We start from the raw sequence: 25,524 nt of genomic DNA on the forward strand, positions 1-25,524 counted from the left end.
AACCTTTTTCCTTTTTTTTAACCCTTTTCCCACCAGTCATGGGTTTTCATGAATCCATATTAATCCTGACTATATAATATACAGTAGATTCCAGGTAGCATACAGATAAGATGTGGGCATCAATAAGCTTTTCTCTGGCCTCCAGCCTCTCATGTGGATGTTTATACCTAGTATTGTACAGCTGTAAATACACATCACCCTTCCCAAGAAACAGGTCACCAGGCATTGCCTTGCAGAAACCGACTGTATACTGGAAACTAACCTGTATCGCCCTCAGTCCCATCCAACTTATACATTTACAATTTATAATAGTCCACAGCTGGTCTAAGAATATCTCGGTAGTGTCTGTCCACTTTATACACACATTTAATACGTATGTTTGGCGTATTTTAGGGATAATGCAAAAGGCAGGTCGATATCATGATAGTAATAGGATGTGTGATTATATGTTAACAGATGAACACATCAATGCACTTTTATGTTAGTAGAGCAAACGTGTGTGTATTATTCCCCTACCTTATGATAATAGCAATGACAGTGGGATGGAGAGACAGGAATTTGGCAGGGATTGGTCACTGCAGCATCGCTGCCCTTCAGACTGTGACAGAATTGTAAGAGAGCTGAATTATCGCTGGGTGAGGAAATTATCCAGGAATAGAGGAAAGGAAGAAGCTGGCTGTTACTGCAGAGAATGGGCTCCTGCTCCTATGACTCTCACAATGAGAATAGAGTTGTAGTCACATAATAAGAGAGACTGAGTACCAATGCTCTGCTGTTAATGTTTAATTTGGAGCAATGCTGTAATGGGGACATTTCTAAAAACTGATGTGCTGTGGCTTCCTCCTGTCCTGAAAGGTTCTGTGTTCTGCTCTAGTTCAGTTTCACCACATTCAGTTCCGTCTCTAGATTCTTGTCAAGTAGAAAAACTGCACATATCATAGAGACATCTATCTCTATTATACATAACCTAGGACCGGTTTTTCTGGTCATGGGAAATGACAAAAGTTACCACTGGCTATGTATTGTGCTCTGGATGATGGAAAAACCCTTATGCAGTAAGAAGTACCAAACATTCTGGATAATAGGGTCCCATAGCTGTATTTCAGATCTAATCAGACCTGGAGCTGGTAACAGTATACATTTAAGTCCTTAAGCTGGGTACACACTACAGAATTTCCCACCAACTTTTTATGCCGATCAGATTTTACATCTGATCGATGGTCCGATCGCTCGGTCCATGTACAGCATACACACTAGCCTTGTCTTAGATGATAAAGGGAAGAGCAGCCGTCCCGGTAGCGACTTTGTACAGCCATGTTGTCGTGAGCAATGATTTTAATTTTGTACACACTGAAGCAACATCGATCGGAAATTTATACACAATGCACAACGGAAAGGAGATTAGAACGAAAATATTGAACGGTGCGACCAACCAAATGAGGCGACAATCGTCCATTTGGGCAGACTTTCGACCATCGTGTCACTATACACACTGACCCGACTTTCGAACGAGCGGTCGGTCGTATGTCGGCTGCTTGAGCCGATTATTGGACAAAAACCCTGTAATGTGTACCCAGCTTTAGACAGTATAAAGATTAGATGATCCATGCTCAGGTGTGTTTTTTTTTTCTCTCCACTGTTCGCTAGAACAACTTGCCCCCTTTGTACAGAAATTAGTGGAACCCCCCTTTACTTGAAGCGAACAGCTCCTACTGCATAGCTATGCTCCAGTGGATTAAGCACGTCCATGGCTCCCCTATAAAGTTCTATGGAAGCTGTTCCATAGAGCTTTGTGAACTGCAATGAGCTTACACAGAGGAAATGTGCACCGTTGACTGCAGCCAGTCCTGCTTGAGTTAACGGGTTTCTGACAAGGGGACCACCCATATTTTCTGTACATAGTTATGCAGGTTATATGGAGAAGAGGTTGTCTTAAAGTGGACAACCCATTTTAATTCAACCTTGTTTTATTACTGTCTGAAATTTCACCAGCAACAATGTAAATTATATTTTTGTGTCCTTACCATTGTTGGGTAGGCTACATTGCTGGTCAGTACAATAAGATGCAGCTGAAAGCATTTCCTTGCCTTTTGTAAACATTTGTTCACATTAGGAATGCAAATTGACATAGGGATCATGACCACGTAGTGTTTTTACGTTTTTGGCACATGTTAAATATTCTAATTCCAGGTGATTTGTTATGAAAGCTCAGGAGAAGTTCTATGTGGACAGTATTATCCACACAATAGTAGCCGTCAATTTGTGACATAATCGCATTTCAAGTCATTTTGTTATTCTCAGTGGTGCCAGTTGTACAACAGTATTTAAAGAAGAACTCTGCCTTTGGGGAATGTAATTGCCCAGATGGGATTGGATACAACAACAGATAAGCTCTGAACTATGCATTGCAGTTGTTTTTTCTGTGGGTAAAGACCATAAACAAATCTGCCTGGACAATAATATTTTACGATGGTGGAGTTGCCCTTTAATGCTTTGGTTTATATAGCTTCAATCATCTTACTTTTTTATGTTGAGATTGTTTATACAAAATAATTTCACCTTACTTTTGAGTTACCTTGTTTCTTTCATGTTAAGGCTTCATGTTAGTGCAGTTCTCCTCTCACACATTATATTGTATGCTTTAGAGGAGAACCAAAATCAGCCAACACATGTTCACTCCCTCTCGGTTTCTCTCTCTCTGTAGTCTCAACATAAACAGGATGCTTTAACATCTCGTCTGTCTGTTGGTGTTACAAGAGCAGCAAGTAAAAGAGAGGTGGATTGGTGAATAATCTGCTTGTGGTTCACAAAAACAGGTAGTGGTCACAGGATGGAGCCATTTCTTGCTGGCTTCTTGACAAATCACCTAATTGTATACTTTCATTGCCCATTGTGTAATGCTTCTTTCTAGTGTCCAGTAATCAGATTTTCAAGACCGGTTCACAGTGATGTATATTTTTGGGAGCACCCCCTTCCCTGGTGATGTAGAGTGAATACAAATGCATTTACATTTTTAAGCCTTTTCGTCTTTTGCTTGTATTCCCCCCCCCCCCCCCCTCGTATCTTTGTGGTCTGCGTTCCTCTTGGTCTTTGCACACAAAGCATCCAAAATTGCCTTGTTAGGGAGATCAGACATATCTGTTTCCTGTAGGTTCTCACTTAGATATTCATGATGTTATCCAGGAGAAGAATTTCTGGTGTCACTATTAAGGAAGGATAAAGCATCAATCCCGCATAGTTTTTTTCCCTTTAAATAGCAAGTTAAGTACATTTTAAGCAACAAGTTAAGTACATTTTAAGCATGCATTTAATATTTCGTAGCTGTCTTCCCAACATCATTATCTCCTAGGAGATTTGCAATGCAGACCAAGCTCAGTGAAGTGTTCCGAAATCTCTGCTCATTGCATCATGTGACTGTGGTTGCCATGGTAGCCACATGGCACTGTGGAAATGGTGCAGAATTATAAATCTTTGATTGTAGCCTGAAAAACTTGAAGAAACAAACCAAGGAAAAATGTTTATTTACAAGATTCTTAATATAACTCCCATTGACTTTGTTACGGAATGCAGTGTTATTATTGTGGCAAGAGTTGTACTCCATTAGGGAAGCTCTGGTCATGATGTCACGTTTCCAGTATAAGTAATCGTAGCAGTGTTTGTACTACATTTTTTTTTTTTCTGTGGAATAAAATTACTACTCAATACCTAAATGGGGTGGTTTTTTTTTTAGCCAAAGGGAAATATAACATTATATTGGTAATTACACATGTTAAATTGCCCTGGAATAGTCAAAACTGAACATACAAGCATTTAATACATTTAATGTCGGTAATAGAAAAACAGCCCCAAAATTGCCACAGAAGTCCCTTATTTCTCATCCAAAAATGCCTCCACATTCCCTTCAGACCTTCTACGCGCCATTCAAATTGCCCACTTTCCTTAAAATATTTTCCCAGCATGCCCCCACATGACACTTAGACCCAGTACTTGCTCCATAACTTTTCCCACATGCCACACGAGCTTCCCACTTTCTTGTTCAGTCCAGAGCCCGCAGAGGAAGGAGGGAGACCACGTGGAGCACACTGCACTCCCTCATTTATTTACCTCCTGCATTGTTCATAAGAGATTATGTAATGCTGAAGCCAGCTGCTCCCAGCACGCTCGGTACTGTTATCTGGTCTATGACCTATAGCAGAGACTATAAGTCAAAAGTGGTGGCGTAAAGCTGGGGGTTCAGGGGATGCCTGTTACATTGTCTATAGTTGCTAATGTTTGTTTTTCACATGATTGGTTTCATGCATACATAAGACGTATGAGGCTGATCTTAAGGAGTGCCCGGGCATTCCATGGCATCAGAGGTGCCTGTACATGCGTTAACACCATCTCTGAATTGTACAGTGTTTTATAAGACGCAATCTAGTTTTAAAGATGATTTTAAGAGCTATAAGGCTAGGTGCACACTTGAGCGTTTTCGTCCAATAATCGAGCAAATCAGCCGACATACGACTGACTGTCTGCTATTTGGTCGAAATTCGGGTTAGTGTGTAAAGTGACACAATGGTCGAAAGTCGTTCCATAGTGTCGATTGTTGGCTCATTTGGTTGGTCGTACTGTTAAATATTTTCCGACTGATCATGCAGTGGGTATGCACTCATGCTCACGATCCCCATAGAGTTTACAGAGTAGGGCTCTTTTCAGCCGATGCTAGCGATGAATGTCCCGGTGAATAAATGTACAGAGTGCTGTAGAAGGAATAATTCATCTGTTCATTCTGAGACAGCTTCTGTGACTCTGAAATGAAACATTCTAACTAAATCCGTTAGGACATGTGAATAGCTATAACAAGGCGGTTTTAATCAGTGTGACAATAATGAATGAATAATGTGCTGTCATTCTCTGAAGATTAGAGGACCAGATGAAGAGCACAGATCTGCAGGTAAATCGTGTCAGTGTGTCGCATGAACCGCCAGACTGATCGGACCTTCAGTCGTAGGTAGAATCATTTCAGATAACATGTCTGTCGGAAAATTCTTCAGTGTGTACCTCGCCTTAGGGAGCAGCAGGGGCAGGTAAGTTGCATAGATGGGTCTTTTCTGGTCACATTGGTTTACTTGTCAATGACCTTTTTCTGCCTTAAGTCTGTATTTTGGCTGCTCCCGACAGGCTATGTGTTACCGTACTGGTTGCTGTTATATTGATTCTTCTGTTGATATATAAATATGACACTAGAATAATCTGAAGAAAATCACTTGTGCCTGAGATACTTTCTTTGTTCTTTCCAAAGGCAAAATATTTTATTTTTTTTGTACGTCTTTCCCTACTAAGTAACCTGTCAGTGTAATTCCCATCATATTTAGTGTTTGTGTTGCTGATGATGTAGTGAGGCACTTCTTACCTCAGTGATGTCATTAATTCCTTGTGTATTCTTAGTTCGGTTCAGCCTATTGGCTGTCGCCACTTTGTGTGGTTGACAGGTACCCTACACAACCATTGATGGTATAGGGTACAAGTTGATCCACTGTGAAAGAAAATTACTGTATACTAGAAAATATGTGCAAAGGAGATATCCGCTACAATTTAGGATATCTATTTGTATTTGCTCGTATTTCTACTGTTCTTTTTGATATGATATCCTGTTCTACTTTATAGGAAATCAGAAGAGCATAGAAAAATTATTTCCCTCTAAAAGTGCTTTTTGTTCCTAATTTCTTTGTCCTGAAAAGTTTTGGAAACTTGTATATTTGTCAATTATAGCGTTTTTAAAGTGTTTTTCCAACTTTCTAACATTTTTATTCACCTGCCACCTTCCTCTACAGTAGCCCTGCTATAGACTTGGGGTTGCTCACTTACCCGATACGTATACTGCGGACCACGACTGGTCAATCTTTGTAATTTGTCTTCGAGTGTAGGAGGGAAGGTGCAAAAATTTTTCATCAAAGGATGTGGTGCAAAGTTGGCATTAAATATGAGGTGGAAAAACATTTGCATAAAACAGCCAATTGTATCTTTCCCTTCAACCTATTGAGCTGCCTTCCATAGATTGTATATCAGCCACTCCTAGACTGCGTCTTAATGGTACTCTGACAGGGATCTCTTGACCAGATGTTTTGGTTTGTGATATCTGTGATTACTGATGTTGCAGGAAACAGATATTGTTGAGAGATAAATGACCGCTCTCTACTTCCTGCTAGTTGTCATATTGCTCGAGTTTGCTACAGACATCTGTTTCTGAAATAGTAATGGTACAAGGACAGATATGCAGCAGTGAGTGATGCTTCCTGCCAGTTTGGGCAAATACTTCTCACCCAAAAGAAACTTTGGCAGTCGTCGGTGTGTAACCATGGAGATCTCAATCATCACCATTATACATGACCAGGAACATATTAGTTACTTTCCAATTTGTTGACTTAAATGCATGCAAGGTGGTACTTTAATGGGCAATTATATTGGGGTGGTGGAAATAACTGGGTTAAAGGGGGGCTTTAGTGCAACATATATGCTGGCAGTATTGCTGTCAGACAGTTTAATGTATAACTGGTGAAATGAAAATTTACAAACACTTGTACTAGTTTTCCAAAATTGACCACCATTTACCTACACTAAGTGGAAGCTGTTATTTTGTGGACTGAACCAATATTTCCTATACTATAGCATATTCATTCACTAGCAACCAGAGATAATCAGGCACAAAATGGCTACCGCCAAGTCCCTCACAGATGCCGCTTGTTGATGTCACTGGCTCGTGAGTGTTGGTTCTGACCACAAAATGGCTGCTGTGTGCCAGCATTGGAGATAAATACACAATTATATAACATTTATGCCTGAATAAGTATGTTCTCTTTTTTTTTTTTTTTTTTTTTTATAAAGCTTGTGCATCTGTTTGCAGCTATATTAGATCAAGTACATATTTGAACTGCTGTTTCCTGTACTCCCCCTCCCACCCACCCTCATCGAGCACTACGGTTAGTATGGTTTAACTCTTTCAGGGGAACTTACTGTTTTAAGGGTTTATTTCTGCGTAGTGAGAAAGCGTTTCCTTGAAATAAAATAATAAAGCTTATTTTCTCCACGTGACGGTCTTTAAATATTAATGTATACCCAGTTTATTGAGAAATCAGACTGGTTTGTGCTTCACGTTTTCAAAACCTTCTCTGATAGTAAAACGCTGTGTAATATCTTGCCATGCCTCCACTCCCTCCAAAGTCTGACGTCTTCTTTCCAGCTTCCACGTTTTCTCCTTGCCTTCCCTCGTTACTCTTCACTTCTGTCACTGCAGTCAGGACTATGCAGCGTGTTTACAATGGCAGTAGGGTCTGTGCATTGCAGCTGCCAGTGGGGCTGTTAAATGTACCAGAAATACTTACATGCTCATACATGAGCCTAAACCGCTGTTAGTAAATATGTTTTACAGAGACACAGGGGATGGAACACTTGTTTATATTACTGCAAACTTCTAACTCTACGAACTGCAGATGAAGTACTGAGTGTTCTGCTTTTCCTAGCCCGGAGGTATCTGGCAAAGTTTTTACTTTTGATTGACAATTCACTACTGTCCAATAAAATGTAACAACGGGAGGAGGTACTTTTTTTTTTTTTTTTTCATTGCAATCCAAAGCGTGATTGCTTGTGTTTGAGTCAGATTGAACCATCATCATCATTGAACCATCATCATCACCATTTATTTATATAGCACCACTAATTCCGCAGCGCTGTACAGAGAACTCACTCATCAGTCCCTGCCCCCGTTGGAGCTTACAGTCTAAATTCCCTAACACACACGGACGCACAAACATACAGACTAGGGTCAATTTGATAGCAGCCAATTTACCTACCAGTATGTTTTTGGAGTGTGGGAGGAAACCGGAGCACCCAGAGGAAACCCAAGCAAACCTGGGGAGAACATACAAACTCCACACAGATAAGGCCATGGTCGGGAGTTGAACTCATGACCCCAGTGTTGTGGGGCAGAAGTGCTAACCACTTAGCCACCGTGTTGCTGAATGTAGCTATATATAAAATTGTGTGTTAGTGGGCTGGTACTTGTGAAGGATGTATGGAGACTGAGGTGACTTGATCTTGCTGAATAAGGTGTAACCTATAAACTGGACAATAACACAAGCAGGATACGTTTTAGCATATATATAGGGGTGTGTTCTTTGCTGAAAGCTGGGAGCAGTTGTTCTGACATTGGGTGTGATATGGCGCGCATTGGATTGGGAAATGAAAATCCACACTGCAAAGTAAAATGGACAATAGTGTGACTTGGGGCTCTTATCACACTTTTATGCCCTGGGAAACTAGGTAAACGTGCATGAACACTGATGCATGCTTTAGTGGATTATTTCTGAAAAGCCTTTCATGTGCTGCACATCCATTGCACTGGTATTGTGCAACATCGCATGACAAGTGGGTTGTACCTCATTCTAAAATGTTAAAAGTGGTAACATTTAAAATGCAGCAGTGGGAGAAGCAACCTTGATGGGTGTTTTTTTGTTTTGTTTTTTAAAAAATAAATACATTTTTCATGTGTTGCTGTGTGAATAGTGCAAGAACATGCATAAGGTATGCATGCGCCCTCAATGTAATGTTTGAAATAAAAAATACATTAAGAAAAACAACAAACAATAAAAGTATGTTACAGGCTAGGATTGGCTGCTAGACTGCACCAGAGGATCCTCTGGCAACGTTAATTGGATCCTCTAGCATTGCTGGAAAAGAAAACTAAGAAACATTATTTTTTATAGCACTCTTGAATTACACAAATAAGTTTATGTATTATTTATTGTGTATTTGTGGTACAAAATATTAGATTATACTCTTCAGTGTGCTGATATAACTGGAATTATTGATTTTTCCAATCTGCTATTGACAGTGTCAAGAAGTACATTAAGCCCATACATACTGTGACATCTTCAGCCAATTAGATTGTTTTAGAATGGGTCCAACAAGTCAGTCAATCCTGTTTGGAATAATCACAGAATGAGAGAAGAATGATTGAATGGGAGTGTCAGTAGCTGCTCAGCTAATCACAAGCTGTTTCCCACGCTAGCCGTTTCTGATTGGCTGGCGGTGAGGGCATGTTTCAGGGACTCTGCTTTGATCACTCTTCAGTAGACATTAACTGGATTGCCACTGCGGAGCAGCTCTATTCAAGTCTATAGCGTATTACATGTAGTGCACAACCCTATTGTATTGAATGGGCCAGTGATGTGAAAGAGTTAAAATACAGCACTAATTAAACCATTCTTGTTAATCCCTAATGGGTATGCACCACAATGTCCTCCCATAGAGATTAATGGACTTTTCCAAGAAACAGCGCTGCAATGATGTATGAACGCACATGGCTATGGATGTACAAAATTAGATTTATTTTTACATATGTTTGTATACTTAGCGCTTCTTTTTCTAATCGTGCCAGTCGGTAACCAGCCAGAGAGATGAGATATTTAATATTTATTTTTTTTACATATGAAGGTGGAAAGAATAAGGAAGGCAGCAAATGTAAAATGTAACCTTTAGTCTTTCAAGTACTTGATGTATTAGTTTGTAGTCTGCCAAGCAAATAACATAAATTGGTGTATAACTTGCTGAGACAATACAGTGTGTGTCATGTCAACACTCGGTACTGACTTTCTGTTGTCGCCAACCTATTCTCTGCTTCCATTACCACCTCAGTTTATCTCCCATTGGTAGGTGTGATCATTATTTAGCTTTAAGATTAATGTGCTGCTGATAGGAGACTCTGGGGCACACTTGAAAACTAGAACATATACTTACAGCCGTAACAATAACCCTCCTTTTCTTTATTTTGCAGTTATTGAGGACACCCATCCATACGCTGCCACCATGACTGACGTGATCAGGGACGTAGGGTTAAAGCAGGCTATTCCTCCCCGCGTTGGAGAAAAGCCCGTCGCAGATTTTGGATATGTGGGGATAGATGCCATTTTAGAACAAATGAGAAAAAAGGCCATGAAGCAAGGTTTCGAGCTGAATATCATGGTTGTTGGTGGGTACCTATGCTTCCCTTATAGATCAGCAGTCACAGCTTGTTGCAAGGATTGTACTTTGCAATTGGTTCAAGGATTAAAAAAAAAAAGTTGAATTTGTTTTATGTTACAACAGCAGATTTGCACTGACTTCATACAATAATAGCACAAATGCCTTTCAGCATAAAAGCTCAGTATAAAGTGTCTGTGCCAGGCTGTTTTTGCGCTTGTGAGTACCCAGTTTCTCCAAGCTGGGCGCCTACCGGTCAATGCCCCTTTACTTTCATTCTGCTGACTTGGGGTTGCTCACTAAGACCATGCTAAAGCCTGCTAAAAAGGGGGTAAACAGACTTGCCTTTTGTTTGGGGTAATATGTAGTTTTAAATAACATTTTATTTATTTTGTATTCGTAAGGAGTGACTTAGTTCTAATCCCGAGTACGAAGACGCTTTATATGAATGAACCTTTGCAAATTCAGTGAACGTCGCTCTCAAACTTGTGGTCAACGGTCAAGTGTAACCACCAAAAACTAGATTGTCCTCTTACTCGATTGAGATATTCCATTGGCTCTCTGACATAGCGCTGTCTGAGGATCATGACCCAGTTTGGCGATAATAATTATAATACTAGTTTTGCTGAGCAAACTGCCTTGATTTGGTGCCAGTTGGTGGCACATTACCACAATAAAATGAATGCTTGTGATTTTTGCTTGTGAATAGAAGAAGCTAATTGGAAGACAAACCTCTTTTGTCGTTCTCTCAGGTCAGAGCGGTCTCGGAAAATCTACGTTAATAAACACACTCTTCAAATCCAAGGTCAGCAGGAAATCTGTCCAGCCGGCAGCTGAAGAGCGAATTCCGAAAACTATAGAGATTAAAAGTGTTGCTCATGGTGAGAAATGGGATGGGGCGTGAATGTAGAACATATGGGCCAGAACAAACTATACATGTTTACTTAATACCCATCTCTTCTAATGTATCTTCACTTAAACCACAGAAATGCAATCCCCACACTATATTGTTTAGCTCCCATACAACATTGACATTGTGAAGATCCTCCGCACACGTCTTAATTCTTGCCATCACACTTTTTTGGTTAACTGAGTGTTTGTTATGATCCTCAAGCTGTTGCCCTGTTTTCTTCCAGAAATTGAAGAGAAAGGAGTGCGGATGAAGCTGACGGTCATTGACACTCCTGGCTTTGGAGACCACATAAATAATGAGAACTGGTAATATGGTCATTACTTGTGTTGGGCAGATTAGGGAAAAAGTTTTTTTTGTTGTTTCTACTGCAAATGCGCCCCTAGTGCCACGTGCACAACAACATTCATCTTTGGTCAATTTATTGCTAAAGCCAGTGTTTTTTTATGCACGTTGTCCATCCTGTGTTTTCACTAAATATGAAACGGTTCTAGCAAATATAGCCAATTGTTTGAGTTGGATTAGACAGTAACTATCCCTGCTCCCCTCTGTTTACCAACTCTGACATATCTATATTGCATCAGACCTTGGTAGACGGCCAAGAAAATGTAACATTGAAGCAGGTTTTGAACAAGTATACCCTCGTTGTTGCAGTGGAGAAGTTGATACTTTTACATTTGTTTTCTGTCAGCCACTCAACAGCGTTTTAGACAAGAAATGTAATTTATAACATTGTAGAATTGATAGAAAACATTCTTTTATGCCAGCCCTGGCCAACCTGTGGCTCTCCAGGCGTTGTGAAACTACAAGCCCCAGCATGCTTTGCTACCTACCGGCTGGGTACTGACTGGAAAACCATGCTGGGGCTTGTAGTTTCACGATGCCTGGAGAGCTACCGGTTGTCCAGGCCTGTTCTAAGCAATCTGCTGGTGTTTACTGTTCCCTTTTATAGAACCACTAAAACCCAAAATGTAATTTTTCAGATATGAACCATGAAAATAATAAACCTTATTCAGTGTTAACTTGACATTGACATCAGTTATTTATATAGTGCTACTAATTCCACAGCGCTTTATAGAGAACTCATTCACATCAGTCCCTGCCCCATTGGAGCTTACAGTCTAAATTCCCTAACATAGACACGCGCACACACACACACAGACAGACAAAGAGAAAGAGAGACTAGGGTCAATTTTGATAGCAGCCAATTAACCTACTAGTATGTTTTGGGTTTGTTTTTTTTTGGGGGGGGGGGGGAGTGTGGAAGGAAGCCGGAGCACCCGGAGGAAACCCACGCAAACACAGGGAGAACATACAAACTCCACACAGATAAGGCCATGGTTCTGAATTGAACTCATGACCCCAGTGCTGTGAGGCAGAGGTGCTAACCACTGAGCCACTGTGCTGTTCTTGTTAAAGAACAGTTTATTACATCTCATTCCCATTAGACAACTTAAACATCTGCCACATCTTTAGGATCGTGTCCTACTAATAGAATCTGGCACGGGTCAAACTGCTGAAATGCAGCATTTGAGTTAGCTTGATATTACTGGCCCCGTCCTGTGTATGAATCAACCAATTTACACAGTGCTGTGCTTTGGCCCTGTTGTAATTAAAGTGCTTCACTGCTAACTTGGCATCCTGCTGAGGGGTGACAGTCAGCATTGGTGGACTTGTTTTGTCAAAAATTAAACAGTAAAGTTATTTCATGTATGTTATTCAGTTCACTAGTACACAAACTGTGCTATATATTAATATTATAATGACGTTTCTGTTTTTTAATTATCTCGTTAGCTGGCTGCCCATTATGAAGTTTATTAATGACCAATACGAGAAGTATCTACAGGAGGAATTAAACATCAACCGCAAGAAGCGAATTCCTGACACCAGAGTCCACTGCTGTATATACTTCATCCCGGCCACAGGACACGCGTAAGTGCCCGTCATTGGCAGTCCCGTTATCACCAAGTATATACTGCTATACACAGCAATCATTTTATTTTTGAATTCGCTATAGATCAAAAAATAATTCAGTGTCACACTTTACAGTTTGACCATTGTAGATCTGATCATTTTGTAATTGGATCATAAGTCAAAAATGAATATTTGCTTCTCACACATTACATTTGATCTGATAGAGAAGACATTGTCAGTGCAATGTACTATGTAGGAAGGTTGTAATATTGTTAGACTTTAAGTGTACAATAACAATACACACTCTTCAATCAGCTTTAGCCCAATCCTCTTGCATTAAATGTTTCCACCTAATCCAATTGGATTATCTTTCGATTTGTCCATCTACATTTGATCAGTTGGATAGATTGTCACCTACACATGTCAATTATTTATACATTTTATACAAAGGATTGGATTGAATGACTGGATTATACAGTAAGTGGCCAGCTCTAGAGTTGTTAGTGACATGACAATTGTCATACCTTAAAACTAGCACTGCACTTCCTATTTATGAGAAGCTGTTAGTTTCTCTAGTTTCTCTCTTGCTTTTTTTTTTTTATATTCTCCATTGTATTAAGATTTAAAGTAGCTGGGTCCAAACATTCAATATGAAACATGTGATGACGGTGTTCCACATTCCGAATCGTTAATGTTTATTTGGTTAACTGAAGCTGACATGACACAAACTGTACTACAGAAATGAGTAACTGGTTGCTATGGCCAGCACCTCTCTACACTTGTTTCCTGTGGAACATTTTTTTCTCATATCCTCTCGGCTTTATGTCGGGTCTAAGACGTATATCTGTTTGCATATCTGCCGTGGCTTGTCTCTGCCTTTTATTCCTTACAAATTATTCCGTTTATCCACCTTATTACTGATATAACAAACTGGCTTCTAATTTACCAATGCGAGTTTCACTATGATTGGCTAACAATCAGACAAGATACAGCATTTTCCCTCTACGTATGCATATTGCCGGCCTCCAGCTGGGCGGCATGCATTGATCATTAATACATTGATCCTGGACATCCAATGCATTCATAGCCTATGTATTTAAAATAATCTGAATTAAAGGAGAGGTATCCGCAAAATGATACTAAGTTTTCAACCACATTTACATAGTTATGGGTGATCATTGGTGGGCAGTACTTTATAACGCAGCTCTTGAAGATGGATAATAGAAGTCCATAAATTATTACTATTGTGCCACTGTCTTGTGTGGACACAGGAGAGGATAGTGTATGACTGTGGTTGCTTCCTTGTTTGTCCGTGTACTTTCCTGACAAAATTGGCTGTTGGGTGTTGGGGCAGAGTGTACGGTCACCTCTTGTCTGTAGCAGTCATTGGTATATGCAGTCAACTTTAATTGGATTCCTCTCAGACATCGCTTTAGGTGGCAACAGAAGATGTAATTTCCCAGTATCTCTGACAATATCATTGTGGCGCCATTTATGAAAGGCTTTAATCTAACGTTCTAACTTTTCTTTTTTTGAAGGTTTTATACTCTTAATTATAACTTCCTTTAACAATTATGAATGTCAGCAAGATGTTCAAATCACACATCTTCTCTCCTATGTAGAGGCGCATAAATATCACTTATCTAAAGAAATATTATTCTAAATACATATCTAAATGTTGAAGGTACTTTTAGATTCTCTCTCTATAAAGTTTCTTCAGCTACAAAAGCTGTGGGGGGGGGGGGGGGGTCAAATCTGGTACAGGGACACCATTCAGTATAATGTGTGAACAGCCATGGATGAAAGGAATGGGGCTTGTTGGGAGAGCAAGTAGCCAATTTTTTTTTATTTTATGGTAAAATAGTTTGTTGTGCCACTGTCTGTCTACATGCCCTCCTCCCTGGCGGATATGAATTACCTGCCCGGTCCAGACACACAACTGATAGAACGCCTTCTGGTGGCTCTTCTAGTAAAGAGAGGAGGTTGTCCATATGTAGCCAAACACAATGCCAAGATATCATTCCCTTGTCATATTTTCGTTTTCTGTTTTTTGCCCGTTGTACAAATATAACTACATTCTGTTTACAAAATAATCGATAAACGTGCATTTTAACTACATTAAGAAGAAATACTCCCCAAATACAATTTTCTCTTTATACGCATATCAGTTATCTCTGTCCTTTTAGTCATTTGACCCACTCATGTTTGCACTTCCTTGATAGTTGCTTAATCCAACTCCTTTTACTATATTTTTTTTTTTACTTTTTATATTTCGTCTTGGATATTATATTTTAACAAACTTTCTATATCTTCGCTCTAAAGCAATAGAAGTTGGCTTTCAAGTCCTGTTTTACTGCCAGGAGAATCAAGCCCCAAGGGTCAATTAAAATGTAGCTTTACAGAGCTGCATAGATTGTTTTGATCTCCCTCATAAACAGACTTCAGACTGTAGACAGAAATAGTTTATTAATATGGCTCCAAACTTTTTTTTTTATGTTGTCCCGCAGACTCCGGCCCCTGGACATCGAGTTCATGAGACGCCTGAGTAAGGTGGTGAATATTGTACCTGTCATTGCCAAAGCCGACACTTTAACCCTAGAAGAGAGAGATTATTTCAAGCAGAGAGTAAGTTTCCATCCATAAGGATGGGGAGAGTTTTGCTAAGCCTCGACAGTAAATCGCGGGATACTCTGTGTAAGGTGTACACTTGTGACTAATATCAAGCAGTGTACGTCACAACATCCCTTCAAACAAACATATATAACCAGTTGTTAATTAAGTTTTCATAGATCTATGGGATCCTTGGTGTGACTTTTATATCGGTCCCCTCACACACTCTCTATGAAGAGATTAAAGTTCAGTCTTCACTGGTGCGTTGGAGGTGGAGGCGTGTTCTACTTTCCCTTGGTCTTGATTTGTCGTCCTCCAATTTTAAAGCATCTGAGCACTGAACTTCCATCTCTCAATAGAGTGTGATGGCCTGTATGCGAGTATCCATTTTTCCTACACTGACATGTCAAAACCAGGCGAGACAGATATAAAAATGTTTGTGTGCACCTGACCTCAAGCTGTGCAAAAACCTAATCACCTATGTTATTTTTAGTCTGACACTGTAGCTAACTTCTGCGTTCTGCCTCCAGTATATATATAGCGGTGTGAAACTTACAAGTCACCTCTATGCTCTTTCTGGTTTCCTGTATGTTCTTGATCTTTGAGATAACAAAAGCTTTAACTCACCGTTGTCTGCCACTTCCTTTGTGCAGACGGCTGCATTCTCCTGTATGAGTAAACTAGGGATGTGTTCATATATCGCCCAAACAATCCCCCCCTCTCACCTCTCTCTGACCCCATAGATCCGTGCTGATCTGCAGAACAATGGTATAGATATCTATCCTCAGAAGGAGTTTGATGAGGATACAGAAGACCGGCTGGTGAATGAGAAGATCAGAGTAAGTGACTGCTGACATGCTACAATCTGTGGTAATACAGAGATCATATTCTATGTAGACAGACACTTCTACCAGTGGCAGATCTACAGCCACTGCTTGGAGAACGACCGCTACGGAGTCCCAGGGTGATGGGGGCCTAGTAATGCTGGTTCACCCTCCCAAAGAGCCGCGTGTTTGGTTCTTCTCAGCATTCATGTGCTTTAGTCCCCGCTGAGTAAAAGTATTAAACCTCGCTAGTGCTCATTATAAATTCATTTAGTAATGTTGTTATTAATGTCATTATTATTATTATTATTATTATTAGTATTATTTGACATGATATTGAATCTTTCTGTTCTAATCTAGGAAATGATTCCATTTGCTGTGGTAGGCAGTGACCAAGAATACCAGATCAATGGCAGACGGATACTGGGCCGGAAAACCAAGTGGGGTACCATTGAAGGTGAGAGAGATGCTGCTACAATAGGGGCTAATACACAAATGCGGTATATTTAAGGCTCTGTCTGGTATCTTCTCAGAAGAGGATCAAATGGAGTCTGCCTTGTACAATACAGGCTTAGTCTTGGGTATATAATAGCATTGCCCATGGTCAGTAGGAGATGTGCATAGGAAAGTCCACCAGACTTCCGGGTGTAAGTGCTTAGTAGAATCTGATTCAGAATAATAAAACAACCCAGACAGAAGTACATTAAAGGTAGTGACCACAAGTAAACTAATGCGTTTCACTTATTAATTGTTATCAGCATAAAATGTGGTTTGACTTTTAGTACTTCACTATAGACATCTAATTGTCTGGATTATACTGATTTATTCACAATCCAGTTCTCTTTTTTTTTTACGTTTTATTTCCTATAGGGCTTATTTAGTCTAGTGTAAAGGATGTAAAAATGCCACTCCAGGAAAATCTAATGTCCCTAAAATATAAACGTCTTTTTTACATTTTCATGTTGCTTTATTTGAATGGCTTTTACATGCCCCCTACAATTATTGCAAATTATTTTGCTTTGTGTCATTAGCTTCACTTTCTATGTTTCAGTAAAATATTTATATTATCCAGAAAAATCTTGACACTTTACGTTGCCCCTGGATACCGCACAGATCTGCTCTCTGGATTGGGTAGAGTAGCTCTGTGTTATATCCAATGGACAACAACATAAACAACTCTGTCAAGGTAAAATAAAGCCCTTACTGAAAGTACTGAATTTCTAGCACATTTAATAACAGCAGGGCGTGTGACAACGTTAGCTTATTAGATTTGTAGTGTGTAAATTTTAGGAAGTTGTCCGTTACTTGTTTTTTTTTTACACAAGAAATTAGAATGATCATCCTCATCGTTGTTTAATTGTCAAGAGCAGCGGTAGGCATCCTCATTGACCAGTGTCAGACTGGATATATGCACACCTTCGCCTTAATATGCGACAATAAACTACAGTCATTAGAAAAATGTGGTATTACTTGAGAAAATATAAATTTATAAGTTGAATTACAAATATTTTATTTGGCAATCTCATATGGTAGGTTAAGATTTATGTAACATCACAGAAGGCATAAACCATAGCAACATTTATATGAAATTAATGTGGACCCCGGTTCCGTGTATATAAAACCAGCCAAAAATGTTCATTAAAAGAGTAAGGGAAGAACAGGCTTGATTGTAGCAAATTCATTAAAACAGTATAACAGTCCCATTGTATCAAGCCAATGAAATCCTTAGCCTATGTAATTGATCTAGGTTTAATTCCCAATATTTGCAAACAAGCATGAAATGTAGGACATAGTTATATCTTAGACATAGTTTATGAAAATAAAGGAAGTTCAATGATCAATGAATCCTTCACAATAATACTGAGGTATTTTTATATTTAAACGACTTGCATTTTTAGATCAAATTTCAGTCCATAAAATGTAGTTTGTCACCGAAAGATAAGGCCATTACCAGCTACCTGACCGGTGCTTACAGGTCTATTCATTGGCGGAATTAATATACTATGATAATAGGAGTTATAGAGTCACTGTGCAGTGGAAGAAATAGTTTTGGAAACAAGCTTTTTTTATTATCACACATACATGGTAAAACCAGCTGTCTTGGGGACAATCGAGACAAGTTAGGAGGCGAAAAGCTTGGTTAAAATCACATCAAATGTGTTTCGGAACCTCTGGTTTCCTTCCTCAGGGGAAAATAATTGTGGTATTATCCAGGAAGTGCTTTGATAGTTTAAGATCATATCTGATTGGTGAGCCCTTAATATATACATGGATCACATTTATTTATGGTTATTTATATAGCGTCTACATTTTGTGCACCGCTTAACAGAGAATATTTAATCGTTGATTACTGCTCACCCCAATGGAGCTCACCGTCTATATTCCCCACCTCATAGACCTACCCGGAGGAAACCCCATGCAAACTTGGAGAGAAACATACAAACTCCACACAGATAGGGCCCTGGTTGGAATTGAACAGACACTGTGAGGCAGCAATGCTGACCCCTGCACCACCCATCAAATGCCTCAAGTGGAACAATATAATTTATATTCATTATCTGGTATAGGAATCATAATAAAAATATATTTTCAGTGATATTTATGGTATTTGACTTTATTTTTTCTATTTTCTATGACAATTTTTATTCTCTCTGGATAGGAGACCTACGCTAAACATTTATCGAATATGATTGTGTAGTTTAATGTTAAGTGTGTTTCATTAATGCTCATGGGTGCGATTCCTAACAGCTGAATATGTGGAGTTTGTATGTTCTGCCCGTCTCTATGGGTTTCTTCCAGTTGCTTTAGTTTCCTCCCGTACCCCAAAAACATATCAATAGATTGGTATCTGATTAAATGAACTCATAATTGTGATGTAGATTGCAAGCTCCACTGAATGATTAAATATTATATGTCAAGTGCTTTGTATTATGCAGGCACTATATAAATAACGGTTAATAATGCGGTACCAAATATGGCCGGTTTAAAACCACAAAAACATCATTTTACACCTGCCTGTGGGTTATTCATTATTTCCTCCCTTCGCCTAATGTAGAACCAGTATTTAAAGTATTTTATACAAAATTCGGTGTGTACCAACCATCCCTTTACCTTATCAATAAAGCTTTCCTAGTTTGTAGAACGCTTGGCAGTGCCTATAATGCTACTGTAATCTAGGTAGGTTCCTGCACCAACATTGCCTGTTATGTCACAGCAAACATTGACATTCTAGTATCCTATTACATGCTCTGCCATTTGGGATTGTTTTCTATCATACCAGCAGCACTATTTTTGTTATGAGGGAGGGAAATTGTACTTGATAACATTTTTATTTCTAACAAGCTACAGTGTAAAGTCAGGGTAAGATTACACAGTAATCCTTGTTCCAAGTGTTACCCTACACTTTTTTTTTATTTTTATACTTATGTTGTGTTGTAGTGTTTTGTATTGTAGCAGGGTTTCTTCGCCGTCTTGCTAGGAGAAAAAACAAGCCAGATTTTCCTTTTGCCCACAGATCTTATAAAGCGTGATTTGTTATACTTACATTTTATTTGGTTTCTTATTTAAAAGGGCAGGAATGCAAGGCATGGGGTGTAGTGGTCACGTGACTCTCCTTTAGAATATGTAGCCTTTGGAATCTTCCTTGACTTCCAGTGAAGTCTTCTTGCAATTCTGTCTATTAATGGAATGGGATGCGACTTAACAGACGGAACAACTGTTTTAATGTTGTCCAGTTAGTTTCTTGTAAATGAGATGAAACGTAGGATGCAGAGCTTAAAATTGACACGTTGCATGGTGTAATCCTTAGGTCTAAGTATTTCATCAGATCATTCATCACAAAAACAGAAGAGTGAAGTTCCACAAGTGGAAATGGTCATGTTTTGGGGTAGCTACAGACAGTTGATAGGGTGAAATACATATGTAATCCTGTATCTAGCCTATGGCTAAAATCGCTTACATTGATGTTATTAGTTAACAAAATGGGAGAGAGAGAGGAAATTAAGGGTGTTTTTTTTGTTTTTTGTTTTTTTTAAATGAAGCATACAAGTATACTAGTGCTTTAAATGAAAGCCTGCCTTCCTCCAACAATTAAAATTGCCCTAAACCCTTGTGCACTGTGGCCTGGAGAAATTTGATCCCAAGCAAAGAATACAGCCTGTTTGTCAGGGAAGCTTGTTTGGACAAACCATACATATTCTGTAATGGCAGTCATTATGGGGGATAGACCTCTGGTTTTTACTAGTTGTGGTGGGGGGAGGAAGCGGGGGGGGGTATATAAATTATAATAAAAGTCTACCCTTACGCCCCTTCCAAATTGTGTTGTTACATCCTCTGTAGATGTAATGCAGGTTTAAAGGTGTTAGACCACAAGACTGTTGTATGTATAAAAGCCGCACTGCTAACACATGAGCTGCGGCTAGGATCTCCTGCCACGTCTGTACTTTTAATTCAGATCGAGGTTACTTGCGCACCCCTCTCCTCCCACCACCCCCACTTTCCACTCCGCAGGCTCATGTTGTTTTTTTGGCATCAGACAAGCAGCGTGTCCAAAACGGAGATTTTTACTCTGTTAAAGCATAAAAGCCCCTATATCTTATAGACTCTGAAGGGGGAGTTAGACCATATTCTAACGAGGGATTTAGAAGAGTCAAAATAGTAAATAAAAATTCAAAATCAGTATGTTTAGAAACACTTATTGTATTGTTTTGTTTAAGATTCTCATTGTGTTGAGTCTCTAGGGATGTATTGCTACGTGTTTGCTTAAATTCAACCTTGGACTCTGCCTGCCACCTTGTGGCTACTACTGGAAATTACAATTTAGTTAGTTTGTTTTTGTTTCCAACACAGGGTCAATGAATGGGCAAATAAAACGGACTACAAACACAGCAAGGCATAAATTATAATATAGTATACAGTGTTTGAATTAATTTATGTTGCAGATAGCTCATTTGGTAACTTTGCTTTCCTGTCCTTTGCAGTGGAAAACATAGGTCATTGTGAGTTTGCCTGCCTGAGAGATCTTCTGATAAGGTGAGTTGCCTCTAGCGAGGTTGGTCAGATGTTTCATTTCTGCTGTTCACTGAACCTTATGAGTGTTACAAGTTTGTTTGCAAGTAACTAAAATCCACTTTCCCCGTTCTCTCACGGCTGTAAACCGTTTGATCATCCCTCATTGAAAGTCTGCACTTAGCATGCTTTTGCATTCTCTGCGTCCATCTATTTTCAGCTCATGAACTTTGCTTATATTCTGTTTGTCTGCACATAACTGGCAGTGTCAGCCCCAGGACTGCTGCCTGCAATGTGTGTAAGCAGTATCACTGGAACAGAAACTTGGAGACACCTTGTATTCTATATGTGCAGAATGCAAACGTTATTTAACCACTTGAGTGCGACGGACTTCAGAGGGCCATGTGGAGGTTGAGTCCTAAGGACAAGTCTCTCATCCTCTGCATTTAAGGGGTTAAGAAAACCCACAGATCGCTTCCCACCATGATCTGGGTTTTCCAATACTGGCAGAGGAAAGGAATCTTTCCTCCTTTAGAAACATGCGTGCATGTGCAGAGTCTATTAAAGCCTTTGGGGAATGCCAGGGCCCTGGCTATTAAGAAGCTGGGGTACCTTTGTTTGAAAGAGGTGTATGATCGAATTCCTGTTCATCACATGTTTGTTGCCTTTTGATCAGTGGGCAGTAAATAGATTGCTGCTGAGGCTTTCCTCACTTTTGGGTTTGTCAGCTAAGGGATTAAAGTACATGGGAACACACAGTTCTCCTTTAACATAGCCTAACTCGGTGGATATAAAATATAGAGGTGGTGATTTCTCCTATGAGGTGTCTACATTATCCTTCACTATACTGTTTTATGCTGCTGTATGTTGTGCTCTAATTGTACTTTTTACTTTTAGACAGAGTTTATCCACACTTGTCGTTTTGTTTGTATTTTTATACAAGTTTCCCCCCTTTTTTTTATCTTTATATATACTGCATGCATCCATAAAGCAATGCGTTCGCCAAAAACCCTTTAATATTTGGAATGCTTAATAAATACCCCTTATCTTTTATCTCTATTCTATTATTTACCAGTACATTAATTTATTATTCGAAGTTCAAATCAGCAGGTTGATGTGCCCTGTGATTCAGTTTCAGGTACACTTGCCACAGATTGAGAAACTGATTTAGACAACTCCAGTAAAGCATTAAATATAATTATGTTTAACATTCTCATTAATCGTTGCTTAGCAACATAGAACTGCTTTATATTCACTGCGTTATTTTTGCCTGGCATTGCTGAAGGTAGTCATTTATGTCCACTGCTTTCAGTGACCTTTTGCATATACTGATTGTTGATGGACTGTAGTCATAAGCACATCCTCTCTGTAGGTAAATGAAAACAGCCAAATTGATTTTGTTGGGGGGGGTTATAATAATTTATCAGCTGCATTAAAATATCTTTGTTCTGTTCAGTGTAATGTAGCAACTTGCTGCATTGTGTTTCATTGTTTGGCATCTCCTTCCATGCAGGACGCACATGCAGAATATCAAAGACATAACCAGCAGTATTCACTTTGAGGCATATCGTGTCAAGAGGCTTCAGGAAGGAAACGTCTTCTCGAACGGCACAGTGGAAAAAGACTACTCCTCCAACGAGATGTAATTCTGAGACCTAGCGCCCCCTCGTGGTCATTCTGTTTTTCAGTTGTTTTGTGTCTTTGCTCCCGATTCATTGTGTGGGAGGAAAATTGGGAAGAAGGATCAGGAAGGCTAGCCCATTAATTTTCAGAGTCTTAGGTTCTGCCTGGTGTTTGATCAGCAAGGATGTGCCATAAAAGAGGAGGTGATGACACAGAGGAAGTGGGAATTTAGGGAAATGTGGACCCACAAACTTCTGCATTAAATCTGTCCTTCTTTTTATGTGAGTATGAATTCTCAAACCCATTCATTGGCGTGTGGCCCTTTACTATAGCTACACTTTGTTTCATTAGTGCTGTTTTTAAGCAAATGAGAAATCGCCAATACAGTAAACACCTCGAAAAATACTGTTAGTTCTCTAATACGCTCAAATCTTTGTTCTCTGATAATAGAATACAGTAACCCTAGACAAGCGTGCAAGGTATTTCTAGGAAGAATGGGCTACAGATTTATAATTTGCCAAATTCTTATGTGCCGAAGGTCAAGCTAAGAGAATGTGAATCTAAAGGTGCCTCCCATTGCCAATATTGCAGGTTAGATACAGTATTTATTACACCTGTGAGAATAGATGGGAAGGGCAGAGAGTGAGGTTGGGAAGAAGAAAGTTGTTAATTGAAGGGGTAAAAATCCTTGCTTTGTGATTTGTCTAATTTTAACTTGGGTGTTTTTACTTTTCGGATGCCATTGAATTCCTTTACCTAAGATGTTAATTGCCCCTTACACACACTCCTTAACTTTTTTTTTTTTTTTTTTTTTTTTTACTTACCAAGATTTTTTTTGATTTTTTTTTCATATATCATTTTGCTTTCCTCTTCCTGTTTCACTCCTTCTACCTTTTTTCATACTTTGTCCCTGTTTAAATCTCCACTTTTCTTTTGTATTACTTTATATTTCTTTTCCTGCTTTTTTTTTTTTTTTTTCTTTTTCACAATTTAATTATTACTGGATGCAGAAAAAAAATGGATAATTAATTCAGAATGGAAAACTAATGAGCTCCCTTCCAAATGAGAGGAAATAAAGTGTCTGTGTATTTAACTTTTTCCATTTAAGTATACCTGTCGAACTGTCATTTTGTGATTTGTCCTTTATTAATCTCTGGTTTACCCCCTCTCTGAAAATCCTTCCATTTGCTAAGCTGCGTTCCATTAAAATACAAAAAAGTTATAAAAAAAAATGAACTTGTCGAGTTGCTATATTTTAGCAAATAAAAAATAACTATATCAACTTAAAGATATATATATTTCACACATACTAAGGATTAAGGTATGAAGAGGCAGGATGCTCAATGCACTTGAAAAGATGCCACCCTGTCTGATGTTATTGTACTGTCCTTTGTTAAGAGGAAGACTAAATGTGTTTTTTTGTTTTTTGTTTTTTTGTAATGCTTATTTGTGATTTTTTTTTTTTTTTTTTTGTTTGTTTTTTGTTTTAGGGCTAAAAAAAAATCCCAGATTTCTTAAAGTGGCCTTTTATTTGATTTATATGCATTATGACAAACTAGTCCTTTTTTTTTTGTATAAATAATAAAGATGTGTTTTTAAAATGTATTTCCTAAAATAAATGTTACAAATGCAGCATTTTGTGTTTGTTTCACTCCTCCAAATCTCTAATTTACATCCTGTCTCCATGTGTGTTTTGCTAGGACATTGTTTATCCTGATTTAGCAGGGTAAGCAGCATAAACACATTCCATTATAAAGATTAATACATTTACAAGGAATGGACAAGTCGTTTGTGTTGGTTTCTTTGCATCTGAAGACATTCACTGTTTTTGTAGGGAAAATGTGTTACTTGGTAAGTCTGCTCACCACCTATTTATGAGGTGAAACAATGATTCAGAAAATATAATTTATTAGGGGGAAAAAATGCAAAAAGCGCTTCAAATGATATTTAAATAATATAAATATACCTCAAGCCAAGGCTGGGTGTAATACCGAATAAAGACTTTAATTGAGTTTATTGCTTAAAATCACAAAGGGTAAAACTAATAGATTGCAGAGTTCATACTCTCGAATTGGTATAAACAAACTCGATTAATTGTACAACAAACAACAATAAAAAAAACCCTATATATTGAACATGGTAAAATGATGCACCAAAATAAATAGAAACAAAAATGACACTGGGCAGCCACCTCCTGGGTGTGTTGGAATAGCTGCTAATTATTTTTAAAAGGTTGAAAGTTACATCCAACTCATTGATTACTTAAGAACTTGGAAGATTTATACTCAAATAATGCTGGGTAGTTCAGATAGTAATAATTATAAGGTAATGACTCAAAATCTAAAACATATGGAACTCTGCCAAGTCCCAAATAAATCAATATTAAGCATTTAAAACGGAATCCAGTTTTCTTATATACAGTCAAGGCCAAAAGTTTTGAGTGACAGATATTATCTTTCACAAAGTTTGCTGCCTCCATTTTTATGATGGCAATTTGCATATAATCCAGAACGTCATGAAGAGTGATCAGATGAATTGTAATTAATTTCAAAGTCCCTCTTTGCCATGACAATGAACTTTATCGCAAAAACATTTCCACTGCATTTCAGCTCTGCCACAAAAGGACCAGCTGACATC

At 38.7% G+C, this 25,524-nt stretch overlaps 1 protein-coding gene across 5 annotated transcripts in view; it reads left to right on the forward strand.

The window, feature by feature from the left end:
* Positions 1–24,519, forward strand: part of SEPTIN9 (septin 9) — a 147,721-nt gene extending 123,202 nt beyond the window's left edge. For all 5 annotated transcript variants that reach the window (XM_075177733.1, XM_075177735.1, XM_075177734.1 and 2 more), the window contains 9 exons: positions 9,815–10,009; positions 10,752–10,880; positions 11,136–11,217; positions 12,704–12,841; positions 15,331–15,448; positions 16,177–16,272; positions 16,618–16,714; positions 21,237–21,288; positions 22,778–24,519. In XM_075177733.1, coding sequence (XP_075033834.1) covers positions 9,815–10,009; positions 10,752–10,880; positions 11,136–11,217; positions 12,704–12,841; positions 15,331–15,448; positions 16,177–16,272; positions 16,618–16,714; positions 21,237–21,288; positions 22,778–22,910 — 1,040 coding nt within the window. In that variant the 3' untranslated portion in view covers positions 22,911–24,519. The remainder of the gene's footprint in view (positions 1–9,814; positions 10,010–10,751; positions 10,881–11,135; positions 11,218–12,703; positions 12,842–15,330; positions 15,449–16,176; positions 16,273–16,617; positions 16,715–21,236; positions 21,289–22,777) is intronic.
* The last annotated feature ends 1,005 nt before the right edge of the window (positions 24,520–25,524 follow it).

Source organism: Mixophyes fleayi, chromosome 6 (genome assembly GCF_038048845.1).
Source record: "Mixophyes fleayi isolate aMixFle1 chromosome 6, aMixFle1.hap1, whole genome shotgun sequence".
NCBI classification, from domain to species: Eukaryota; Metazoa; Chordata; class Amphibia; order Anura; family Limnodynastidae; genus Mixophyes; species Mixophyes fleayi.